The sequence below is a fragment of the Stenella coeruleoalba genome, assembly GCF_951394435.1.
Source record: "Stenella coeruleoalba genome assembly, chromosome: 2".
NCBI classification, from domain to species: domain Eukaryota; kingdom Metazoa; phylum Chordata; class Mammalia; order Artiodactyla; family Delphinidae; genus Stenella; species Stenella coeruleoalba.
The window spans coordinates 14,220,556-14,247,333 of NC_137147.1; the positions used below are offsets into that span (position 1 = coordinate 14,220,556).

Below are 26,778 nucleotides of genomic sequence, written 5' to 3' on the forward strand. Positions count from 1 at the left end.
CTTCCCTAACCAAGCTCTTGCCCTCAGCACTTGGTCTACTTTATTCCACAGTATATTTACTTAGTGTTTTTATGTGCTGGTTGTTTAACTCATGTACGCTATGTGGCTGGGAAGTAAGGAGCTCAATTTTTTCTTTCAAGCACATCCAAAAAAAGAAGGTCCTTCAAAGTAGACTCAAGGCAAAATACTTGTTCCAGGGATGAAGACATTCCCAAAAGTTGTTCTGGAAACTTCTGTGGAGGTTGTCTTGAGAACCAGTTTCCCATTTTCCCACCAGAAGATCAGCTCATTGCTTCATGGTTAGACTAAAGTCTAAACCCACGCCAGTCATTCCCACCCTCCCCAACCATGGTCTCTCAGAGTGCAGGCATCTTCCACCCTTTTAGGGTCTGTAGCCTTCTCAGCTGGTTGGTATCTCCTTCAGGATTTCTCTCCCAGTAGCATAGCGTTATATGTAAATCTTGTTGGGTAGAAAACTTAATCCTTTTATTTCCATGATACTTTCATTTGTAGTCTTAATCTTGAATCTGCATTTCCATATATTTCCATATTTAGTTGTGTCTAAAATGAATTACTTCTTAACAGCCTAACGCTATTTTTTGTTCTCAGTAATGAATGGATGGGGCCAGTCTCTTTGTATGCAATTGAGTAGACACTATGCAGTGAAAATGGAATCAATGACAATTACATTATTATAGCCCCCTCATTGTATCCACCTTCTCTGCAACCCCTAAAAGGTGCAGGACATCCCAGGAGCCAGCTTTGAGAGACACATTAGGTAAAGTTCCCCTGTAGGATAAAGGAAAACAAGTGCTTTGTTTTTATTTTTCAATCAGTATATTTCATAGTGTAAGTTGTTTCTGAATAAACATGTTTCAGAGAACTACACACACACAAAATACCAAGCAACAGATGTGCTTTTATCTTTTTTTTTATAATGTATTTGGGGGTAAGGATTAGACCAGAAAACATAAAAGGCGAAGCATTAAAACTGAGGCCCAGACAGAGCTCAGTGACCAGTAATCCTGTTGCGAGAATCAGCAGCCTTGATTCACTTTGGAAAAATAGTGGAGGAGATGGTTGGGCAGCGTTCAGCATCAGTCCTGTTGAAGAACGCGCTCCAGTCTCCCAAGAGCGATGTGGAGTCTTTAGGTTGGTGTGTACAGACGAAAGCAGGAATAAGGACTTCAAGGTCTTTGATGGGAAATGTGCTTCCCCTTTTCTGGTTCCTCTTTGTATCTGAAACTCAGGTCTCTAAGGGAGAAAGAGACGGGTTTCCCAGGACCCACTCCCCAGTGGAAGCAGCATGGTGTCAGGCGGTGATTGTTGTGTGGGTATGTGTGTGTCAGGGAGGGAGTCTGTTTGCTTCCTTCACGTCTTTTATTAAGATGTCCCAAATAGGATTTAAGTAACTGGGTTTTAGTAGTAAATTCTTATGACTTTCCATCTGGAAACAGGGTGGCCAAAGAGTACTAACATATTTCCTTTCTTGGAGCTGAAAGCGTGCAGAAGTCTCTGCTTTGCTGGCCCACTCCTGGTCAGCTGCCCAGCTCTGGGGCACTGTGGGTGGACGGAGCCCTCCAGACTAGCTAGAAGAAAACCGTAGACGGTTACATGAGCCTGCAGTGATTCTGCTTGCCCTCCACTGACCTGTCCCGCCCCCTGCAGCCCAGCCCTGTCCCCATCCGCGTGTCTGCTGTCTGCCTGCCCCGTGCTGCGATCCCAGTGTCTGAACCGCACTCGGTAGCCCTTCCCAATCTCACTCCGCCTCCCCACTGCCTGACTTCCTGTCGGTTGGCTTTGTCTGCTCAGTTTTCTCACTTGAGGTTGTGGGCCGGGTGCTGGCTGTCCTGCCCTCCATCCTCCCCCCAGAAGAGGGCAAGTACTCCTACACACCCGGGCCTGGCAGGCTGGCCTCCCTCAGTTGCCGTGGACACAGGGCACGGTGGAAGGGAGAGTGCTCCGGCCTTGGTGGATAGCTAGGCCTCTCCCCAGAGAATACCCTAAACGTTCATTTGGAAATCTACTGTGCCAAAGTGAGAGAATTCTGCGATGTGCACTTGAACTCAACCCCTGGGGTGCAGACGCAAAGAGTCACGGTGGGGGACTGCGTGTCCCTCTGAAGGCCCTTCGCCACCACATTCGTCCAGCTACCCATCACTACTTAACCGCAGGCTCTGTTCCATCCTCCCAGGGAATCCCTCTCTGAGGATGGTATAACCAATGGGCTGTAGCAGGTGAATTATTTTATTTTTAATTTGTTCCCCTCGCCCCTACCCACATCCTCTGACTGCAGATGGGTTCTTAGAACACCCTCCGACTTGTCTTGAAGTAAAAGAAAGGGAAATGCTGGGCATCGCTCCCAGGGCATAACCGTTGCCCAGCTGTGGAGTTAACCTGATGGTGGAGATTAGGGTCCAGAGTGGCAGTGGTCTCCTCTTCCAGGTTCTTGAGGAGCAGCTCTCTGGTAAGGAAGTTGATTTCAGCATGGGAAAACCCTTTTTCAACTCAACTGAATGATCGTTTATGGCAGGGGTCCCCAACCCCCGGGCCACGGACCAGTGCCTATTAGGAACCGGGCTGCACAGCAGGAGGTAAGCGGCAGGCGAGCGAACGAGCAAAGCTTCATGTGCCGCCCCCCATCGCTCGCATTACCTCCTGAACCATCCCCCCACCCCCCAGTCCGTGGAAAAATTGTCTTCCATGAAACCCGTCCCTGGTGCCAAAAAGGTTGGGGACCACTGATTTATGGCACAGGGACACACAGATGGTAACGCGTTGCATGGAATGGTGTGTGCGATTCAATATGGTAGACTAGATGTGGAAAGCACGCGGCAAGGTTTATTTATTTTATTTTATTTTATTCTATTCTATTTTATTTTTTGGCCGTGCCGCACTGCTTGTGGGATCTTAGTTCCCCGACCAGTGATTGAACCCAGGCCCTCGGCAGTGAAAGCACAGAGTCCTAACCACTGAACCACCAGGGAATTCCTGAGGTGTAACTTTTAGTTCTGACGTGTCCTATCTGATGACAGTCGCCTGTCAGATCTGGGAAAATCAATGGTTCCCTGTTCCTTTTGAAATTCTTTTGAGTCAGCATAATACATACATTCCCAGACAAAGTAAGCCTTGTGTTTAGAGTTAACTTCCTCCAGTTCTTCATCCCTTGAACATTAGGGAGGAAGACAGTTGAAAGCTGGGCAAGCAGTCGCTTTGTGCCTTGGAACACTGATGTCAGCCTTCTGTGTGATGTTTACTTTCACTAACACACCTGCCGGTGTCACTCTGAGATGGAATCTCTGCTTCTGGAAAAGGGGCTTTGCACATCTACCCAGTTTAAGACAGAGCTAATTGGAGATGCCGTGCAAATGGAAATATTCAATTGTCAGCAACAACAAGCATTGCATGCCTGGTGGGGACCGGGCCACCATGAGAACGGCTGGAGCTGTGGAAGAGTTTGTGCAGGAGTTGCCAGAAATCCTGTGACCTTTCCTAGAGGTGGAAGTGGTTTCTAGGGTGGGGACTGTGCAGGAGCTGATTTTCCAGTAGGTGGGAAGAAGTGATAGCTGGGGAAGACGAGCTCGCAGCATGGGGAGGGGGAAACCGGCTAAGCTAGATGCCCTGGAGTTCCCCTGCCACCTCCGCCTGTTATGCGTCCAGCCCTCTGGGGCTCCTGTTGTCCCCCTGGGCCTTTAGCTCCTGTCTCAGGGATCCCCAGCCTGGTTCTGCCTCTGGTTTCTGGACTTGGTGCATCCTTCCTCCGAGACATCAGTGTGGCCAGGCCTTCCAGTTCTCAGGGCTCTTTTGGGAGCACCCCATTCCCGTTCCTGCCCCTGGAAGCCTTCCATACCCAGGGCTGTCTTCCTGGTCCCAGCTGGGTGGTGGGCTTTTGCTCTATCCCTGGTTGAAGAAGCCAGGAGCAAACACAAGGTTTTCAAAGCAAAGAATTCCAGAGTCTAAAAGGCTGCAGCATGTATCCCCTTCAGTCCTCCCTCCCAGCATCAGAAGCCCCTCTACAGAATCCCTGGATGTCTCCTGTGCTCATGGTTGTCATGTACAGCATCCCCAGAGAGGCAAAAGTCAGAGCATGCAGTAAGCAGAGATCTACAGCTGAATGAGGCGCAAAGGGGAAGGCACTTCCGAGGAATGTGTAGTTTCTCATTCACCTACAAAAAGTTTAAAAAGAGTTTTTTTTAGAAACTCCCAGCAGACAAGCAGCTGTAGAACAGTTGAACAAGCCAAACAGAACCAAACCAGAACTCCTTGCCTCTTAAGTAGTGGTTACATCTCACAGGACAGAAGTCATAACCCGTTCTGGGTTTCCTGTCACCTTTGCCCACATGCTCCAGTTCTAGAATTTTGAACCCTTTGTACTGTCCACCTTGGTCCGCGTGGTTCCTTTCCCTTCGCTCCCAGGCAGCTGCTAGAAAGAGTTCCATCAACTCGTCAAAGATATTAAAGAGGCAGACATTCATCGTGGGGAAAATTCAGAGCGCCGATGTGAGGTGTTGGTGTGACAGTGTCTTGGCTGAGAGGAGAGGGGTGAACCTGAAGTGAGCCAGGAGAGGGTGGTGGCATTGCTTTCATTGGAAGCACAGACTTGGAAAAGTAGGGAATGAAACGCAGACCTCTGAAGAAGCAAAGGAGACTTTAGAATTAAGCGACTCAGAACACAACAAAGTTAAAGTGTTTCTTGTTCTCCAGAGAAAAGCAGAAGGATGGAAGCGTCTGGCCTGAGGAGTGTCAAGGAGCTTGCTTTTACTTCTCAAGCAGGGAGGGAAGCAGCAGCAAAAGTGAGTGACTCGCAGAGAGTTCGAGGCCCCAGAGGGCCGGCAGCTCAGCCTCCCTAACATCACATTAGAAGCAGGGCGTCTGAGACTTACAGAGGTGACAGCCCGTGTCACCTGACTCCCAGCCCAGGGTGCACCCTGAGCTCAGCACTTAACCTTCCAGGTGCTTTCCCTCCAATCCCTTCTGCATGAAATAGAATCAGCGTAATCAATGGGCAATTTACAGGCGTTAGAAGGATGTCCCTAGTTGGGAAGCTGGCTTGTAGAACTGTGGTCCTGATTTGCAGAGTTGACCATGATGCTGCCCCTCAGAGCCAGTAAATCCCTCATTTAGAGCTCACCAATCACTGGGTTTAAGCTGAGGAAGAAGCTGTGTGAATGGGAGCCTAATAATCCTAAAATGCAAGTAGAATTTATCCATCCTGTAGTTCGCCCCGACCTCATTTAGATTCTCTTTTGTGACAACAAACAACTGTTAGTTTCAACTTGTTTAATTGTTAGTTTTAACTCAATTCATTTCTTCAGTGTAGCAAGTTTGGAGGTTTTTTTTTTGTTTGTTTGTTTGTTTTTTCACTTAATCTTTTGGAGAAGCAGGACTACTCTTGGTGTTCTCTAGCTCCAACTCTCATCCTAAAGATAGTTTTTGTTTGTTTGTTTGTTTGTTTTTTGTGGTACGCGGGCCTCTCACTGCTGGGGCCTCTCCCGTTGCGGAGCACAGGCTCCGGATGCGCAGGCTCAGCGGCCATGGCTCACGGGCCCAGCTGCTCCGCGGCATGTGGGATCTTCCCGGACCGGGGCACGAAACCGTGTCCCCTGCATTGGCAAGCGGACTCTCAACCACTGCGCCACCAGGGAAGCCCCTAAAGATAGTTTTTTAAAAGTCACAACTTGGAGTCAGTTTTTGTGTGAGGCTGTTATTCCCTAAAACCCCATCCATCGTGAAGATCGTCCACCGGGCTCATTGGTGTCACTTTCCCTCGTCTGGCTGTGAGAGCCTCGCAGATATGTAGCCGTGGTGAATACCATCTTAATCACCTCCAGCCAGAAGGGAGGTGGAAAAAATATTCCTGGTAAATGACCTCAGTAGATCTGACAGCACCGCCGCCCGCCCCCGGCCCGCCCCAGCCCGTTCTGTTGCCTTTGAGATCAGAGGCGGCTGGTGCAGATGTCTTGATCGATTGCAACAGCAGCCAAAGCGTGTGACTCCTACTTCAGTGGTTTCAAAGCCACAAATGTAGATATCCCATCTCTGTTAACCGACACCTAGGGATTTTGCAAAAAGGGGAGAAAAAGAGACATCAACAACAGAGTGAATTTCATGTCAATTTGTTTACTTTTGATGTATTCTATTTGAGATAATTTGGCTCGAAGAACTGTTTTTCCTGACCATAGCACATGTACATGTAAGCTTAATACAGAGTTTCTCAACCTCAGCACTATTCCCATTCTGAATCCAATAATTCTTTGTTGTGGGGGACTGTCAGTACACTGTAGAATGCTGGATAGCATCCCTGGGTTAAGTGTTGCCGCTAGGTGCCAGTAGCATCCTCCCCGTCCCACCCAGTCATGACAGTGAAAGCCACCTCCAGACGTTGCCGTCCAAGGGGCAGACAGCATTGCCATACGAGGGAAGGGGTGCAGAATCATCCCTGATTGAGAACCACTGACTCATGGAGTTTACGGAATGTGCATAATGAAACCATGCGTATCTACTCAGAATGCCCCAGGAAGTGGACACCTTATTGAGATTTTTATTTCTTTTCTTGCTTGTGTATTTGCTTTCATCTATTTCTTGTTCCCTTAGCCCTAAAAGTTATCCAAGTATTTTTTTCCTCCATTTTCAGGGATTCATTAAATACTTTCAGATGTCACTCTCATGCAGAATTACAGGAAAATGGATAAAGATATTTCAAAGCAAAGAGATCTAGGAAAGTTATAGATGATAAAGGATCTCTAGGGAGCACTTGCCATCCTCAAGTGCTTTGGAATTCAAATCCCCTACTAAAGGAGGCTCTTTCCCTTTCCTGCACATCAGAACCCCCTGATAAATTTTTACAAAACTCAGTGTCATCTGGGATGGGGCCTGACATTTAGTTTTCTGGAGTTTCCTGGGGATTCCACTGCACATCCAGAGGCTTATGCCCTGGGAGCATCAGACAGTTGGATTGGATGAGGTGTGCATTCAAATGTTCAACATCTATTTTTCTAGCACCCCCTGTGCTCCAGGCACTGTTCTAGGTGCTGGGGGTACAGCAGTGAAAAGGCAGAGAGGGAGGAGCCCTTGTAGCAGGGCTCACTTTCTTGTGAAGAATGTCAGAGAGAATATGAGCACCTTGGTGTGTGCATCTGATTGAATGTGTACTGTGTCCATATGTCCAGTAGTTTTTTGGCCGAGTGTTTGTCATCCATTGTTTGGCTTTTTTTTAATGCTTCTTGGATCTCTTTTATTCAGTTACATAAAGACCTTTTATCATCCTGTAAAACATTTCAGATATGAAAGGGAGCAGGGAGAAATAGAGAAACCGTGATTTCTAAGAGAGCTATGATTGTTGGTTGTTCTCAGGCTTTATCTATGGGAAAAGTTTCATTATCACTGTTTTGTTAGGTTGGTCAACTCAGAGATGCTAAGGCTGGTACTCACATTTTTGCAGCCTTTCTATAGCGGTGAGGATTGAACCAGGGGTTTCTGGCCATCTTTTGTATTCTTAGTTTGTTAAAACAGATGGTCTCTGCAGTCACTTCCCTATGACCCCAGATCCTAGAGGAAGGGGCATGGATATAAACAGAAGCCGCACCAAGAACCCACAACATACCCATGCCAGGCCGAATGGATTGCTCTGAAGTGGACCCAGCAGACGCCCAGAATGACAGCCCACCACACTCCAGGGACACTAGGATAGTCTTCCAGCCTTGCTAAGAGTGTTAACTGCCTCCAAAGGCCTTGGAGCAGATGCCCCATTTGGTAGATACTCCTTGGAGTCCATAGTTCCGGCAGCCGTGAGCTGGAAAGGGAGGAAAAAGTCAGGGGACATTATGGGGCCTTGTGGGTGGAGCCAGGAACTCTGTGGAATGAGATTTAAAACCAGTTCAGCCCCTCCCCTGTCTGTAGCCACCCATCACCCTTTTAAAAGGAATGAGCTCAGACCCAGCAAAGTGAAAGTCACATGTTGATCAGCAGCAGCCCCAAGACTCAAACCCAAGAATACTCATGCCTCGCCCCGTGCTCTTCCCGTGATACTCACAAAGGAAAAGCCTCCTCCCGGTGCCCAGAAGAAACTGTCTCCACATTTTGGTAAAATGAAGCACAATCTTTTTTTTTTTTTCTTTTTTTTAAATCCAAACAGCTGAACCGTTGGTTCTGGAAACTTTGTTACCTGTTATTTCACTGTAGGATAACATAATTGTCTATATACCTTCAGGAGAAAGAGGATTTGAAAACATCTTTAAGATGTGTGACCGTTTTTCAGTCTCATAGTACAGAGAAGAGGCAATGTGATAAGACAACTGTATTAAAGATGAAAATTGAAATGGGCCGCTGGGAGCCAGGCCAGAGGAGAAGTAACATTTGTTACTGAAGCATGAGAAAGGAGGAATTTTTTTAAATATGGGATTTGAGATGTGCTGGGTTTTAAGGATGGTCATTAAGCATCCGTGATGGCACTCTTGATGTTTTACTGAATTAACCGAGTGGTAAATGATACGGCCTCTGGTATTAGGGCGCTGAACTCGGTACTGCTGTGAAACACGCCCCCGCCCCCTCCAAAAATAAAGAAGGTTGTGCCGCTCTGTTCTCCTGTCCCCCTCTGCCTCACGCACATTCCCCAGAGATACAACATAAAGGATACTTCTGCCAGGTGGATCTTCTTTCCTAAAAAGAGTTCCTGGCCAAAATATCTTCTTCCTCTTTTCTTATGCTGGTAAGCTGGATTGAACCATCTTGGGGGTAGAATTCCTTTTTTTTAAGCCCAGGGAAAAATTTGACGCAGCCAACATGCAGCTCTTCCTCCCCGAATCTGGTCCTGGACCTTTCATCTGTTGGAATCAACCATGCCTCCGAAGCAGAGCATCCCTGGCTCCAGGACAGCTGCCCAGTCCCCTAAAACAGCCCCAGCCAAAGAGCTCCAGAACAAGCATCCTTGGTCAAAAGCATCCCACCAGGAAGATGTGCTTCCATCAGAAAGCCCCTTGGCTGCCTAAGGACACAGGCCACTGCCAGCTCTCTCCTGAGCACAGGGATTGAGAGGCTTTTAGGGACACCCAAAGTGTGCTCATGAAAACTAACACGTCACCAAGGTGGCAGCTGGGGGTGAGCCCCAGAGAGAGGTTGAGAAGTAAGAGCTGTGCATGGCAGAGGAGGGAGAGATGGGGGCCATGCTGGGTCCTCATGGGGAGGGGGGCCGGGAGAGAAGGAGGGGATTGCTGTGCTAAGGCGGTATCTTCAGGGGCTCAGGATTTGTAGGGAGAAAGCAGTGTGCTGGGCGCAGGTTTCCCGTTACAAACGCTTTGTGTCTGCCTTCTGAGAGTCTGCGGTCAAAAGGAGAGGGAATGTCGGTATGAACACTGTGGTGTGTTTTCATGCATGAAAAAGTCACCACAAAAAAACTTCGGCTTATGTATACTAATATAACAGTGTGCCAAGATCTGTCATTAAGTGAAAAGTAGGGGGACAAAGTTATCTTCAGAAGAGTATTTTCCACATGAACCAATTTTTAAAGAATAGATATGTGTGCATGTGTAAGCGTATGTGTGCTGGTATTTCAGTGAATATATATAAACACCTGTATTTGTGTAGACAGTTTCTGGACATATGTACAAGAAAATGTGAATCTGGGAGTGGGTCTATGGGGAAGGCATTTATTTCTCAAATTATATCCACCTAGTGTATATATATATATATTTTTATTTTATTTTTATTTTATTTATTTTTTTTTTTGCGGTACGCGGGCCTCTCACTGTTGTGGCCTCTCCCGTTGCGGAGCACAGTCTCTGGATGCGCAGGCTCAGCGGCCATGGCTCACGGGCCCAGCTGCTCCGCGGCATGTGGGATCTTCCCAGACCAGGGCACGAATCCGTGTTCCCTGCATCGGCAGGCGGACTCTCAACCACTGCGCCACCAGGGAAGCCCCCCTAGTGTATACTTTTTGTTCACAGTGGGCATGCATTACTTTCTTGATTTTTTTTTAAGGGAAAAAATCTTAGACATTTTAGTAATATTGTAGCATCTCTTTAGAGAGGAGGGATGGGTGGTTTTCGGCTCTGAAGACTGAAACACGCACAGGATGCCTGGGTGTGACAAGTGTAAAGGTGTGTCAGATGTTTAGTAGAGGATCCGAGAGACTTTTTGACATAGAAACGTGGCTGATTGAGGCTTCTTTCGGGCTGTCTGGTGTTTCTCCAACACACCTGGAGCCAAAGCTGGCCCTTCTAGCATTGATCTGTACAGTTCTGGGAGATCTGTGCTTAAGCAGCTTACTGGATCAAGAAAGAGGTCTGGTTGATTACTTCCATTTTCATTTATCTGTATCTGAGTATTGAACCCAGATAATGTTATATTTGATACACTAACAAATGAGACAAAAAGATGCCACTCAGGAGACAATTCTGTGCAGTTTTGGGGTAGGCAGAGATTTCTTAGTTGGGACACAAAAAGCATTGAGCTATAAAAGAAATCGATACATTGGATTTTACAAAAATTTCAAACTTCTACTTATTAAAAGACACTATTAAGAAGCTGAACAGACAGACCGTGGACTCAGAAAAATATATCTTGCAAAGGACTTCTATCTAGAATGTTTAAAGAAGCCTTACAATTCAATCGTAAGAAATTTAACAACCCAATGAAAAAACAGGCACAAACTTAAACAGTCTTTCCACAAAAAAAGATCTACACATGGCCATTATGCACATGAAAAGATGTTCAACATCGTTTGTCAGTAGGGAAATACAAGTTAAAACCACCAGGAAATACCACGACACATCTAGAAAGGCTCAAGTTTTAAAAGATTGACAAAAATGTGGAGCAACTGGAACTCATACGTGGTACAGCCTCTTTGGAAAAGAGAATCAATCCTCTGTAAAGTTAAACGTACACTTACCAGCGGTTACCCAAGGGAATGAAAAGCTGTTCTCAGAAGACTGGTAGAGAAGTTCACAGCAGCTTTTTCTGTAAGTTCCCAAACTGGAATCAACCCAAATGTCCATCTACGGGTAGATGGATAAACAAATTGTAGTGTATCCATACAGTGGGGTACTACTTGACAGTAACGGTAATAGGAATGAACTGCTGACACCACAGCCTGGATTAATAACAGAAAGCGAGCCAGTAGTTGCCCAGAGCAAGGGTAGGGATGACAGCAAAGGGGCACAAGGAAACTTCGGGGTGATGGAAATCTGTATCTTCACTCTCCTCTTTACCTTGATTATGGTGGTGGTAGCGCTGGTATAAAATTTGTCAGGCTCGTCAACCAGTACGCCAGGGATGACACTCACTGTATCCCCCAGGGAAGGGCTGGCACTATCGTGCCAGGGTGTACACACCTGCACAAACTCGTGATCACGTTTTCTCATACCATTTACAGTTCTCATGTTTGCCGATTCACCTGCCAAGATAGCATGAGGGAGGAATCCCGTGCCTTGCCCTCCATTCTGTTCTGCTCCTGGGGCTTCATGAGCAGGAACTGACCCGTTCAGAATGGAGAGTGGGGCTTAGGAATTGATTATGCATGAAATAATGAGAAGACTGGGTGTTACATTTGCCCCAGATGCCTGGAGACCAGCAGGAGTGCCAAGGTAGCAACAGAATTCTTATCTGTGGCGGCCTCAGGCATGGCAAATCTGGTTGGAAGGAAGGATTGGAGGACTTGTCCTAAAGCATCCTATCTTTACTTAGATTATATGTTTCTTTGGCTTGGCTGGGTGGGGTGGGGGTAGGGGTCATGGGTGGATGTTCCCATGTTGCCCTTGGGGCTGCCCCACTTAGGTTCGGTGAAATCCACGTGATGTTAATACTCTTGCCCTTTAAAGTTCTCTTTCTCTCCCTTCTTTTTCCTTCTTTCATTACATCTTTCTATCTGTGGCCCTTTACACCTTCCTCCTGAGGTCGAATGTGTTTTTGAAGAGTACGGAACTACTTTCTTTAGTTTTCTGGCAAAATAAGTAGGAAAAGACTCCAGACTTCTTAACTATATTTCCTCTTGTTCTGCCCGCATCAAACCTCCTGGTCACTCAGGAAAACACCAATGAGAGTGGCCTGGGGAGGTGGGGACCGTCCAGCCAGGCCAAACCTGGGTTGCCTGCAGCACTTGCATTCTCGAAGATGGCAAAGAACCTTTGCTTGGCGAGGGGAAACAGGCACGTTTTCTCATTCCTGAGAAAGGAAAGGCCCTTTCCAAAGAGAGGGACTAAGAGAGGAAGGCCTCAGCCTTGCTGCCTATGGCTTGTGGGGTACCAGCAGTACCCTGACACTGCGAGCCCTTTGTCCTGGTGGGGACATGAGAGGGCAGGGACAGCGGCAACCCTGGGAGCACTGAGTGGAACTTTAAGTTTTTTGGTTCATCATTCAACTAATATACATATTTTAACATCAGTGGGAATCGATGACTGTTTTAGGAGTTTCACCCCAGGAGTTGTCAAATAAGTTAACCTACCTGTTTCTCCTACAATATACTTCTTAAAATAAAATTTCACTCCATTATGAAGTGTAAGTAATGGACCTCCTGCAGGCAAAATAGAAAAAGACCTGAAGAGTCAAGTTCCTTTGCCTTTGTTTGTTTTTTGGGTTTTTTTCTGTTTTGAGACACTCTTCTGAAACCAGAGTCAACCGTATTATTAATCACTGGTAGGGCTTTATACTGTATCACTTTACTCCCCTGGAATTAAACTGCACATATAAAGTTATGAAACATGTACTTTTTTAAACGGTAAAAAAGTTATTTTCTAACATAAAACCCCAGATAAAGTGCCATGGAGCCATTAGCAGTAAATTGAATTTTTTGGTATGTAATTTATACGAAAACTGACAAGTGCGACCCCGCCACCCCGCACCCCGTCATTAGTCATCGGTTTAGTGGACGCGGAGGTAGTAATCTTCAAGGGCAGGCATTTGGATGTCGACTTCCTTTATTTGGACCTGGCTCAAGCGGCAGCTCCTGTCACTCGGCCTCGCTGCACTATTAGCGAATTTTACCCCAGGGCAGCTGGGACGCTGGGCTGGGGCAGATGTTCTTTTCAGCCTATTCAGTGACCATTCTTGGGGGTTGTTTACTGTTGCCATGGTGACTTTCGTTTCCATAGCAGCAGAGCTGCTGTTTCTCAGAGGAAAATGAATTTAGTTATAAAAGGATAATATTTTTCTGTCTGTATATAACCTGCCATCTGTCAACCGGTGGATCAGAAAGGATTCAGAAACCTATTAAGACTGATAGCAATGAAGTGATGAGTTGGTTTTTTTTTTGTCCCATATTAAAAGCAATAATAGATGTGGAAACAAATGTTGTCCCCTCAACATCAGAACTTTAATTTTTTTCTTTATATTGATGTGTGTGTGTGTTTAATGCCTTCACCGCCTCCACCACTGCTGCGACAACCTCATAAAATACAGTTTACATTCTGCTGACAAATGGAAATGACCGAATATCTTGTTTGTATCTCACTAGATGCAGGTGTATTGAGTGCTTTCTTTTCTTGGTGCTGTGAGCTTCCCTGGTTCATTAAAGATTCCGGCGGCTGAACTTTCTATTGTCACCCCACTCTCCTCTCCTCCACCCCCGGGGACAAAGCTGTGCGGGTGAAAAGATCAGCAACTTATCAGGAACATACAGTGCAAATTATGAAATTAGCAAACTGCGAAAAAAAAGCCGTGCTTTATCTGAAAAACTTGCTAACATGCCCCTTAAGTCTCACTCTAGAATAACATTCTTCCTTGCAAATCCAAATGGGAAGAAAAGTCACCTTTGGGATAGCTCCTCTAGTTCCTGGAATTTTTTTTCTCTGTTGCATTCATGAACTGTAACGTGCAGGGGGAAAAACACCCACACACACCGGCCCCGTTGTAAATAATGTTGTTTATTGGTTGATTTTTCCAGATCCTGACATTGATGCTGCCAGTGCCATGATGCTTTTGAATACTCCCCCTGAGATACAAGCAGGTTGTGAGTAGATATTTCTATAGCCTACAGCACCATAGTTTGTGAACTTAACCTTCTCCTTTATATACCAGGCCATAGGAAGAACTAATGCTCAAGCCAACCTTCCCTTATAGAATCACTTTAAACTACCTCAGTGCATGACTACATACATGTGCGCATAGAGATGCAGCTACGCATATGTATGAATGAATGCATAGGTGTGTTTCCAAGATGAGAAAGTTCTAATATAATTTCAGGGCTTAAGACTTGGGGGCAGGGAAGTGGACCCTGTAATGAGTCCCAGAGGAGAGACCCTTTGTCCTGCAGGAATTGTTCCCGTGAGTTTGTAGTTTCTGCTAGAAGAGGCTACAGGGGGCCAGCCTGACAGTCATGGAACTCAGCAGTGTCCGTTTTTAGACATTCCTCTCCCCTTGGGGACCTCATTAATAACAGGCTACCATTTAAGAGAGAGGAGAGGAAAATCTGGCGAGGCGGGGATGCAGGAGTTTGGAACAGCCTTAAAATGGAAACACTGTGGTGCCCCCCGCCCTGCGTCTTCCCCACCAGCTTTCCAGGGTGCCACAGACAGAAGGGCAGGGCTGGTTTAGCGTAAGCAGGGCTCCTGTCTTCATCTTCTGTTGGCCCTTGAGCAATGTCAAGCTTGAGACAACTCTTTTCCTAACTTGAACTCTCTTCTCTCCACCATCGGATGTTTCTCCCCACCTCTGGCGCTACAACATTGTTAGAAAGGTCTCCTTCCCAAGTGATGACAAATGACCCAAACGCAGACATCTGTCCCCTCCTCCTCCCAACTTGAGGCTAGTTTCTCTGGCACATTCCACCCCCCACCAGAAGCCTGTTGAGCAGATAGCCACCACGGGCCGCTCAGCTCGCTGGCAGGACAATTGCATCGCCGCCTCCTGTGCATGAAACTCACGGCGTGGAGACGGCGGCGTGAAGCGGCACACCCCGCCGCGACGCCCACCAGGGCTGGCGGCCACCTGCCTCGTTCTGAGCGCTGCATGGCCTCCCGAGCATAGGGAATCCCCCGCTTCTGGAGCTGATAGGGTTTCCCACAGGAGAACATCTGTTCCCAGACCCTACCCAGGTGTCTTTTGATGCGGAGTTCCAGACCATCCCTCCTAGCCTTCTACTCGTCACAGCCTTCCAACAGCTTTAGGAAACTTGGCTCCTTCCTTACCTGGTCCATTTTTTAAAGGACCCAAGAGATGCAGCCAGGCGTTCTCGGGAGAGACTCATCCCTGTGCCGCGGGCTGCCATTACCTGATCCTGAAGGTGCAGAATTCTCATTCTCTCTTTGCTAAACTCAGCTTGCCGGCAGTTGACATAACGGCTGCCCACACCTCCGAGAAGGAAACACCACCGTAAGCAGATGTGTACCGGTGCAGTCCTCTCACTAGCGGCTAACCTGTAGTGTGGGTTTCAAATGATGTTTGAAGTTAAAAGGAAATGAAAAAAACAAAATCAGAAAAAATAAAAAAAAACCTCCATTCTCAGATGACTCTTGCAGGAAGAGTATAGACCAGACTGTAATTCAGTTACGGTCTGAAATGGTTTCTGAAATCGAGTTGCGTAATTCATCATGAGGCAGGCGTACTGATTTTATCAGAGCTGTGTAAGGTTCAGGCACCTTCCTTTGCACCCAGCCGCCGCCCGCAGTGATCATTGGTTTAAAGAAATAACTTGGGGCTTCCCTGGTGGCACAGTGGTTGAGAGTCCGCCTGCCGATGCAGGGGACACGGGTTCGTGCCCCGGGCCGGGAAGATCCCACATGCCGCGGAGCGGCTGGGCCCGTGAGCCATGGCCGCTGAGCCTGCGCGTCTGGAGCTCATGCTTCGCAACAGTGAGAGGCCCGCATACCGCAAAAAAAAGAAAGAAAAAAAGAAATAACTTGATGAACTGGAATAATGGAGTTAAGCAGGGAAAGGCAAAGGGATTGGTCATTAAAAGCAGCTTTATAATAATCCATTATCACTAGATTCTTCTCTCTCTTTTTTTTTTTTTTTTTTTTTTTTTTTTTTTTTTGCGGTACGCGGGCCTCTCACTGTTGTGGCCTCTCCCATTGCGGAGCACAGGCTCCGGACGCGCAGGCTCAGCGGCCATGGCCCATGGGCCCAGCCGCTCCGCGGCATGTGGGATCCTCCTGGACCGGGGGACGAACCCGTGTCCCCTGCATCCGCAGGCAGACTCCCAACCACTGCGCCACCAGGGAAGCCCTATCACTAGATTCTTGACCACAGATAGAAGAGGAAAAGGGTTGATCCCGATTAGCTGAGAAGTGAATTGTTTTAATGTTCTCATGGCTAAATGAACTTCTTCTCTCCTTTACTGTAACACAAACTGTAATAATTATTTTTTTCAAGGTATCCATAGTCTTATTTACATTGAAATGCTGAATTTGAGTTTTCAAAGCGCGTTCATGTCTTGAAGCTGTAGAGTCATGTAGGGCTTTCCTACCGCGCTCTCACCACTGTGAGAAACCTGGCTGTAGCCTTCGTGAAGGCCCCCACCAAGAGGGGGTCCCAGGGTCCTGGAAGGAAGGAACAAGGAAGCCCATAAAAGTCGTGGAAGGAGACGCATTGGCAGGAGCAGCAGAGAAGTAAATTTAAGGACTGGGCAGAGGATAGAACATCACCTTCATATTCACCTTCCTGTCTGACCCCAAGCCTTGTAAAATCCCCTTGAGGCCAAGCTAGGGCATACTCAGTGGGACGGATGTAAAACCCCCCAAAATTGGACCAGTACCATCGGAAGGAAGTGAGTGTCTGTTGAGCGTCCGCTCCAGGCACTTGGGGGAGCCAGGGGGTCCCTCCTCAGCCTTCTGAGAAACGCAGTCCGAGGTTTGTGTCTCCGACGCCAGGCCTCTCTTTTCACTTAGCTCTTCTTTGCCTCACTCTCCCTTCCCCTCCCTGCCTGATGTTTCTTGTCCTGGGAAGTGATGCAGTACCTCGCCTCCTGACGGGAGACGCATTCCATACATACGGTGGTGAAGCCACCGTGCCCTACACTGCTGGCTTTGTGCAAAGCCTGGAAAAAGTGAGAGGTGACCCCTCGACCAAAAGGTTCAAAGGCAGCAGACGCCCAGGCAGTGCTGGAGTGTGGGCAGCCTACCGAGGGGTGTTTGTGTGCACGTGTCCCGGTGAGGATGTGTGTGTGCATCACCCAGGTTCGGGGGTCCTGCCACTGCCACGCGTGGGGAGCGTGGGTTCCTGTCTGCACGGAGCCTGCCTGTGTTCTCCCCCGTGTTGCTCCGTGGCTGGGCTCTGTTTATAGAGCTTCCCCGTGTGCTGCTATTTATAGCCCCTTGTTTTCACCTCCCAGGCTGTGTGATGCCCCTCTTTGAATGGGGGCCACCGGCCACCAACCTAGTCTGTCTGCCACTGGCACTCCCAGCAGTCGGAGGCTGTCCTGGATGGTTTGAAAGCCTTTTCCTTTGTCATTGCCCTTCGTAGCCAGTTCACTTCAGGTCACCAGATGGCAGCCACTTAGGTCTTTTCCACTCATCCTCCCTGCTCAGCATCTGCACAGCTAGCTCGGTGCAGACTGGCCTCAGTCTGGCTCTGAGCTGACTAGTTCATAGAAAGGAAACTTCTCCAGAAGTTGACAAGAACCCCAGTCAGCCAAGACGCTTATCTTGGGGGGACCCGATCCTGCCCCAAGGGTGCTCACTGCACTATGTGTTGCTTGAGCTGGACTCCCTGTGGGTCCCCTCAGCCCCTGCCTGTGCTCTGATGCTTCTCTTTCTGTGAGGCAGCAGTGCACATCTAATCAAAACCTCAGGCCACAGCATTTTGTCTCCTCTGGTAGCACCAGCGGTAATGTGATCTTTCTCAGACTTTCCCAGATTGCCGTATGGGGAACATTCTACAAGGTGTGCCATCGTGTCTCAGGTGCTCTGAAAAACACTACTTCCAGAAAAATCCAAGCAGGACACTGCTTCCTCCTTATCTCTTAACTTTGGATTATGCTTCTGGTCAAGTCCATCCACCTACCCACCCCCCCAATAAAAAGTGTCTGTGTAGACTAATTCCAGCTTCTAGAGTCTACTTAAATACCTGCTTTGCAGTTCCCCTTCGACAAGCCCTGTGAGTCATCTTTAACCCCAGTGGAGGAATTGTTATTAAGTCCGGAGAAGTCAGATCACCATTACTCATCTTCAAAGGCTTGCATGATCCCTGGTTGGAATGTTCCAGAGAGGAACTCTAGGTAATAAACAAAACAACAAAATGGGACGGAGGGGGGAGGCGGGGTTCTGCATCCCCCTCCCCAGAACTAGGCTGTGTACGGATGCACCAGCCACCGGCGAAGAAGGGCAAGCAGGAAGCAGGCTCCCCTCTCTCAGCCCCCTCCCCAGCATCTTTCCAAGGAAGCAGGTGGAAAGGCCAATTTTAGGAAAGGGAAGGATTATCGGAATCACCTGCTGCTCAGCTTATGGCCTCTGGTAGCTTAGCCAGGGCTGCTCTCCAAAGGCGGCAGCAGGAGCGCAGGGGTTACTTTCACAAGCTGTGAAAATCAAGGAAACTGAGCATCAGGAGGGAAGCTGGGGAAGCCAGGATGGGGCGGAGCTGAGGGGGGCGGAGCTGCAGGAAGGTTTCTCTTGTGCCTTCAACTTTTTTTTTTAGGTTCTGGAGACGATCACATTTAGATCACAGTGAGCGGTGCTGCTTGATTGGACTGTGTGTGTGTGTGTGTGTGTGTGTGTGTGTGTGTGTGTGTGTGTGTGTGTGTTGCTTTCTTGCTGGTTAAAAGTAAGAAAGTTTAGGGTCACCGTATAACTTAAGGTAAAGTGGTCGATCGGCTGGGAGCCCTGGTGCTGATGTCCTTAACACCTCATCCCAGGATTTGAGAGTCTCAGATGTATGTCTTCTCTCCTATAAAAGCCATTTTAAAAAATTTTTATTTTATATTGGAGTAGGTTGATTAACAATGTTGTGCTAGTTTCAGGTGTACAGCAAAGTGGTTCAGTTATACATATACATGTGTCTATTCTTTTTCTAATTCCTTTCCCGTTTAGGTTATTACGGAGTATTGGGCAGAGTTCCCTGTGAAGAACCAGATATTTAACTGATCTAATAGAAGGGGATGATGCTGGAGGCCCGTGCTTTTTTTTTTTTTTTAATTTTTGTTGGAGTATAGTTGATTTAGTGAGAGCCACAAATCTGAGTTTAAGGTTGATTTTGAATGTCCAGTTTCTTATGACATCTCTTCTCTAGCTGGAGCCTAGGTATAATTTCAGCACATTGGGTGGGGTGCACTGGGGTTTACGTGCTTTGAAATACGTTGAGGGAAATGCAAAGGAAATGAAAGGAAGTCGACCTGCTGATAGGAGAAGGACTGAGGAGTGGTGGACTCGGGTTCCTCCAGAGCCCAGAGTCCAAAAAGCCATGCAGTAGGGACCTCAGAATACCTTTCTCAGACATTTTAGAGTGGCTGTGATTCATCTTTCAGAAGCCACATTCTTGAAACTTGGGGATGGAGACGGAAAGGAGAAAAGATGGGAGGACAGTTAAGTGTCACAGCCGGGCTCCTGGCAGCCTGTGAGCAGAGAGGGGCACACCCGCCCGCCGCACGTGAGGCGCACTGCCAGTGCTGAGGACTGAGAAATGCCGGGCTTGGCCGAGGCAGCGTTCAGTGGCAGCTCATTTGAGAACGAGCTCCAGGATTCAGAAGAAGAGCCTAGTCTGCACACCAGAAGTCTTGCGAGGTTCAGAAAATAGCTCAGGGAAAACCTTTTAATGCTGAGGGATAGCTCCGTCCGTGAGATTGTCTTTGAAGTGAATACAGTTCATTAACCAGGAAGATGTTTTCAGGGGTGAGTGCAGAGTTAGGGAGAGCTACAAAAAGCATAATAGGCTGAAAGAATTTCCCCATGTCCTGACCCCGTTAGGTCCTATGCCTCAGAGATAATTAGTAAGAAGATGCCGTTGCGGTGAGATGGGATGGTGGAAGGATGAACATGGTGGTGACGATGATGATGAGCTTATATAATGGGCCAGCCACTGAGCTAGCAATTTGTGTACTTTGTCTTGTTTAATCTTCAAAATGATCCTCTGAGGTATGTTTATGCCTACTTTACAGGTGGGGAAACTGAGGCACAGAAAGGGTAAGGCACTTGCCCAAAGCCACAGAGCTAGCGGTGGGGCAAGACTTTGAATGGAGGCCATGTGGCCCCATGACTTGTAACCATGCAGGAGGCTTCTTCCCTGAAGCTTAAATGAGACAAGAGGGTCAAAAGAACCCAGTCTCCAGTAGGTGCTCAGTGAGGGCTGGCTTCCTTTCTCTGTTTCCTTTCACGCCAGATGCGCCCCTGGTGCTTAGAGGTTCTAGGCACTTGGGCAGAGGACTCTGGGCAAAAGAAAAAGTGGGGCTGCATTTCTCCTTTGACTGGCAGGTGATTCCATGGCCGTGCTAGAGGCCAGGGGAATGCATGTTCCATGACTCTCATCCGCCCGCTTCACTTTCCAGGGCTCCCTAGTCTTTGTCCCAGGATTTTAGGTGGTTCCGGTGTTTTTGCCAAAATGGTGACTCTGACATGATTTGTTCAAGGAGAACGGAAGCACCGTGAGAGCAGTGGTTGCTCTTCCGGCTAAGTCTGTGACCAGAAAGATGGTCAAGGTCTTCCAATGCCGTCTGGTTTTGTCTTTACGCATTCTTACGGGCTTTCATCTTACCTGGACTGGAGACAACACAGGCCACCCCAGGATTGCTCTGGGAATGTTGAGCATGTTGATGACGATGATGATGATGAGGGGATTGATGGCTAACATGTATTTTCAAAATAGCAATGCCTTTATTAATTCAGTTAAATCTCTAAATACTCTGATAAATACCATTTGTCTCCTTCTTACTTAAGTAGCTTGTCAGGGGACACAGGCAGTAAAGGACACGCATGGCAAACACCAGAGTCTGGCTCTCAGCCACTATGCTGCAGACCACTTCCTTGCTCAAAGCCCTTTAATGGTTTTCCCAATATCCATGAGATGAAGTCCAAAGGCATCTCATGCCTGCTAGGATTATGTGCTTTATCAAAATTACTTTTTAGTTCATGTGCACATTGTGATTTTTATCACTTCTAGGCCTGGTTTGTGCCTTTGAATCCCAACTTCGACGGCACTTCCTACAGGAAGCCTTCCCAGATAGCTTTTTTTTGGGTTCGGTGTCTCCATCTTTCATGCGTTTAGGCCCCCTGCCCTAGCACTCGCCATAGTATATTTTCATTGCCTCTTCAGTTTTCTGTCTGTCCCACTTAACTGTGGGGACCCTGTGTCCCCTTCGTCTCATACATTGGCAGGTAGTTGGTAGTTTAATCCATTAATTGATACAATCTGTATATGGGACTGTAATAATTTTTACGGGTGAGAATTATAACCATGGTATAAATTTTAAATATTTAAGTTTTTTGGGGGGGTACCATTCTATGAGATTTGCTTGCTGTTCTAGGTGAGATCCCTAGTGACTGGCATATTAAATAGTATTATCAGAATTAAACTGAACCTGTGGTCATCTGACCATTTTGAGGAGAGTACCCTACAGCAAAATAATTGAAAAACCCTTTCCCACGATCCCCAAAACAGAGACAAACCAAAAACACCTCTCTTTTGAAGCAACCTGAAGCATCTGTCTACAAACTGCATAGTTCTACTGGTTTTTACATATGTCTGTCCGCAGAAGCTATTGGTATTTTCTTCTAGAAGTTGTGTAGTTTTAGTGCTTACATTTAGGTCTATGATCCATTTCTAATTAATTTTCCTAATGGTATGAGGTTAGGACCGAGGTTCATTGTTTTCCAAATGGATCTCTGATTGTTCTCTCTTTTCCCCCATTGTGTTGTCTGCATATTTTTTGTCAAAAAATCAGTTGACCGCACACATGAGTCTGTTTCTGGACTCTATTTTGTTCCATTGATCTATATTTCTGCACTTACACCAATACCACACTGTCTTGTAGCTTTATAGGAATAATTCAGGTAAATATAAATTCTAGACACTCTTCTAGAGTTCTAGAAAACTCATCAACTGGGCAAACTATGATAATTAGCTGCAATATCACATCATAACAGGTTTCATGCTTTTAAGATGCCTGGTGAGTCCCCTGCCTCAGATGATCTGAAATCAGGCTGATAGTATGGGATGGGTAGGAATTCCTGATCTAGTTCAAACTACCTTCATAATTAAATATGGGGAGAGACAGGGGATTCTGGAACCCTGACTGCACTAGTGGTACTGACTTCAGGCACTGGTTTCAATTTTGTCTCCCATCCCACCTTTTATAAAGCCTAGTAACTAGGGCCTTACACAAACCTGGATGAGAAATGGCAAAAAAATATTAGCAGGAGCTACAGAACGCCCAAGGAATCGGTCTATAACTTAATCCCATATTCCAGAGTGGACATTCATCCTACGTGAAAGACCTGACTAAAGGTTCAGAATATTTAAGTAAATGTGCTCTTAGAGACCTGAAAATGATAGGAGTAAAAAGTATATGCTGTGTATTTTGGGAAAAGTAGTTATTCTACACAAATAATGTCAGCTTTAAAAACTTGATATCCAGAGTGGTTTTTATTTTTGAAGGTATGATTTTCTAGAGTCTTTTTGGTAAGGTGTTTGTTTGAGAAAGCACAATTTGTCCACCTTGCCCCCAGATGAGACTGTGCCAGGGGCTGCATGAACACAGCCAGGGCTCTGGGGACTCTTTCGGATGCTGGCAGCGGAAGGGGTCTTAGAGAACACCGTTCAGAGAGGGACACAGAGATTCCGTGAGCTTGCATGAAGTCCTACCAGAAGAACTAAGATTAAAACCCAGGTGTACAAGCCCTGTGTCAGTGTGCTCACACAGGATGCATGCCTGACCCCATATACACACACATGGAGGGGTGTTGATGGTGCAGTAAGAATATTAGCTTGAACCAGAAGAAACTGCTGTTTGGGAGGTCAAAAAAGATCGAATATCAGGGATTTCCTGTGGTTCCCCTCTTCTGCACAGCCTCAGATTCACGTAAGGCCACCGTGAGTTTATATGCAGCATGGGCAGTATCTGATGGTCACTGGCGTGAAAGGTTGGCTCAGGATTAATCCAGGGATGAGTGTGTATAGGAGACCATGGGATGATGAGAGAGCTCTCAGGAGATTTGCTTAGAGGAAGCTTCTGGGAACGAGGAAGGCGGCCCTCCAGAGCGGGCTGTGTGCTTCTGAGGCTGGAGCCAGATCCACGGCACTGACGACCCTTCACTCCCAACAGAGATGGTTGTGAGGATTCTGAGATGATGAGATGATGCTGTGAGCGCTGAGGTGCTGAGTAGTTTGTAACATCAGCTCTGCTGTTCTCTTGGCTGTCTTTTTCCCTTGATGGATTAAGGACGCTTAGAAAGATGTTCCCAATTCTGACCATGAACAGCGAAGCATGAGGAAATGCTTTTGTTTGGTCATCTGCTGTCAGGTGGTGTCAGGTTCTTAAGATCGTTTTAGGGTCTGACTAGAGATAAAAGATTATATTTAATAAATGCAAGAAAATAATATTTGAAGCCCACTTTTTAAAACTCATCTTTTTTTTTTTTTTTTTTTCCCACCAAGGCATCAATAATAAGCTATTGGTCTGACTTGGCTGACTAGTCCCTTTCTTGAGGTGTGGTATCTTTCTCTCTTTCTGTCTCGCTCTCATGGTATTTTTTTCTGTATCTGTCTCCCTGTGTGTGTGTGTGTGTGTGTGTGTGTCTGTGTGTGTGTGTGTCTGTGTGTGTTTCTCTGTCTCTGCTTGCTCTATGTACCTATGACTATCTCTTTCTCCCTTCTCTCTCTCTATCTCTCTGTCTCTCTCTCTCTCTCGTTCTCTGGTGTATCCAAAATTTCTGACTCAGAGCAGAAATCTTCACAGTTGGATTCATGTGTGGTGTCTTTTCCCTTTTTGCTCTTTCAGTTCCTCCAGGAGTGATACAAAACGGAACGCGGGTTCTGAGCCGAGGCCTGTTTCCCGGAGTCCGGCCGTTGCCAATCACTCCCATTGGAATGACAGCAGCCGTGAGGTAAGGGAGAAGCTTGCTGGGCAAAGCCCACCTGAGGAGTGGGAAGGACATTGTGTGTCCCACGGGGCTACTCGAGGGGATGGAGAAGACCAGCCTCAAGTAGTAAAGACAGAAATAGTACGGGTGTTCAAAAAAGTTACAGTAGCTCCCAGGGACCCCAATCCAAGTGCCAACTACTCCTTCTTGGGCCATCAAATTATCCTGGTCTCTTTGCAGATTAAATGAAGACAGATGAAACTAAGTTGCTTTGTGCTAAAAAGGTGGGGTAAGGTGAACAGAAGGAAATGGTGGGCAAGTTAGTCATTAGATTCTAGGCTAGCTGGTCGACCTCTAGACTTAGCCCTGTCACTTCCCAGTCCTTTGACTTTGGGTGGATGTCTGACCTCTCTGGGCCTCAGTTCCCTCATCCACGAAATCGTCTAGTCCTGGGAAGGGTTGCGATGAAACTCACATGCAAAAAATCGTGTGTGAAAAGTGCTTTGGTAAGTGATGTATAAATACCAGGTGGCATCAGTCTCCTGCTTCTGAGACTCCAGTCAGTTGCCAAACCACATGAACTCTTCCTTGGGAAATTTCTTTCCTCCATCCTTCTCACCTCCTCTGCCAGCCCCAGAGTAGGGTCTGTCGCTAGCTTGGAAGCCTCACACGCACCAGTTTGAATGCCTTCCTCCTATTCCTTGCTGCTTCTCTGCCCACCCTCGCCCATCCATCAACCATCGCCAGACTGATTTCCTAAAATGTGCCTCTCCAGCTGTCTGCAAAAGCATCCTCCTTGGCTCCCACCACATCACCCTGATGTCCCCCTGGTCCTCCCATCTCCTTGAGCCAAATTTGTTCTCCGCATACATCCAATGTTTGCCCATCTTATTCATACAGTTTCCTCTCTGTCAATTTCCCTCAGACTCCATATACAAGGCAGTATATCCTTCATGGCCCATCACAAAAATGATTCCTTCACAAAGCTTTTCTGCACAGGCCTCTGAGCCAACATCAGATTAATTTCTCTTTTCTTGGAACCCATAAGCCCATGCTTTGGTTGTGACCCTTTGATGAGTGACCCTATGTGTGTGTGTCCCTCTGTCCTCTGTGGTTTGCTCGCTGAGGACGGGGGCTGGGTCTCACTCACTTGGCTGATGTCTCATTGCATGTTGCACAGCTCCTTGTTTAGCAAAGGCCTGCCATGCTGAGCTGCATCCCTTCACAGCATCACCTTCCAGCTTCTTTCCTGCACTTTTGGATCAAGTTCACACCTAATGGCGATTTTGCTTTCATAGTGTTTCATGTCCCAAAGGAAACCATCCCAGGAAGTCTGTTAACTGGGCCCTGAGGGACACGTAGGGTCGAGCTCCCTGACGTGAATCAACCATGTGGAGATTCTCCACTCACTTGTGTCTTTTAATCCTCCCAGCAAACCAACTACTTTTGCCAGGATGGAAGTCCTTAATCTTCAGGGCAGGCGCTGGCATTTGGAACCTGCTAAGGAGGAAAGTTGGTAGGAATTAGAAGAGTCATAGAATGATAAAAACCACTTATCATTTCTATTAACCAGACATGGTGATACTTTCCAAAAGTGTATGGGAAGGTTCTTTTTCTTGTACTTCTCCTATATTTTTCTTAGATATCCTGAGATCAGTAATTGAATTCATAAATGGTAAGCCTCTTCCATGAAGCCAATATATCCATGCCTTGACCTCACATTATGAGAGAGACATTCTGTTTTCCGTTCTTTCTTAAAATTGTTTCTGCCTAACCTCCTAGTTTGCCTTTTTGGTTGAGAAGACTTTGAGACCGTAGACTATTCTTACGGGGAGTAACAATCTACTTTTCTGAGCGGATGCTGGGTACAGACTTTCAGTTTGTCGTCTTCAGCATCTTTTCAGTGCCTTTGAAAGCGAACGAAGCTCTCCACGTGGCTCCAGCCATTCCCTCAGAGAAGGGAAGAGCCAGGCAGAGCGAAGGGAGGCCTGAGACCGGGCTGGCCTTCAGCAGGAGCTGCTCCTAATTTTAATTCCTAACTTTAATTATTACCCTCATGGCATATATTATTGCAAAAATTTACTGATTAGCCTCTAGAAGCATTATGTAAAATATAATTTTTTTTAACTGGTTATGTTCTGGTTAGAAGATAACATAGCACTACAGCAAAACAATGATGTCTTCTTTTTGGTAAAAGAGTTGCTACTCATCCAGTCCAGCCAGTGCCTCACCTAGGCTCCTTCCACGGTAAAAGGCCACAAAACAGGTTCAGGGCTAGACCTGTGCATCAGTCAGATCCAGTTGGGAGACAGAAGCCACACTAGGTACTCGAACAGAGAGACTTCAAAATAAAGAACCGTTAACCAGGTAGAAAGTTATTAACCAGGCAACTGGAAGGGTAACAGAGAACTCAGGGTATCACGGAGGAAACAGTTGTAGGAAGTAGCCACATCCCCTCGGGTGAGGTTGGAATGACTGCCTCTCAAAGCTGGACCTCAGAGCTCAGAGGAGGGGCTGGGGCTGGGATCCAGACCTCTTAGGAGGTACCACTGAGCTGGGCTGGAATCTCTGAGCTCAGAGGAGGGACCCGTGGCAGGACCAGAGGTATCTCTAAGGAGAAAGCTCCTCCTGCTAGGGCACGTACCTCTCAGGGAACGTGAAGAAGTTGGGTCTCCAGTATTGGAAAAATCACAAACTGGATTCAGCACCTACTATAGGAATGAACTGGCTCTGCAGAGGGGAAGAGGCATTGCTGGGGTGACGCAGGAACAGGAAGCACACAGGAAGGAGCGTGTCCCCTCTTCCTCCACCCCCTTCCCAGTCTCTCGAAGGCAGAGCCAGGAGTGCT

The 26,778-nt window shown here is 47.1% G+C and overlaps 1 protein-coding gene across 7 annotated transcripts in view; it reads left to right on the forward strand.

The window, feature by feature from the left end:
- The window catches only part of FOXN3 (forkhead box N3), a 402,973-nt gene that overhangs the window by 356,574 nt on the left and 19,621 nt on the right, over positions 1-26,778 (forward strand). For 5 of the 7 annotated variants that reach the window (XM_079914685.1, XM_079914683.1, XM_079914684.1 and 2 more), the window contains 2 exons: positions 13,874-13,939; positions 23,849-23,954. In XM_079914685.1, the coding sequence (XP_079770811.1) occupies positions 13,874-13,939; positions 23,849-23,954 (172 nt within the window). The remainder of the gene's footprint in view (positions 1-13,873; positions 13,940-23,848; positions 23,955-26,778) is intronic. The other 2 variants (XM_079914686.1, XM_079914687.1) reach the window with 2 other exon arrangements.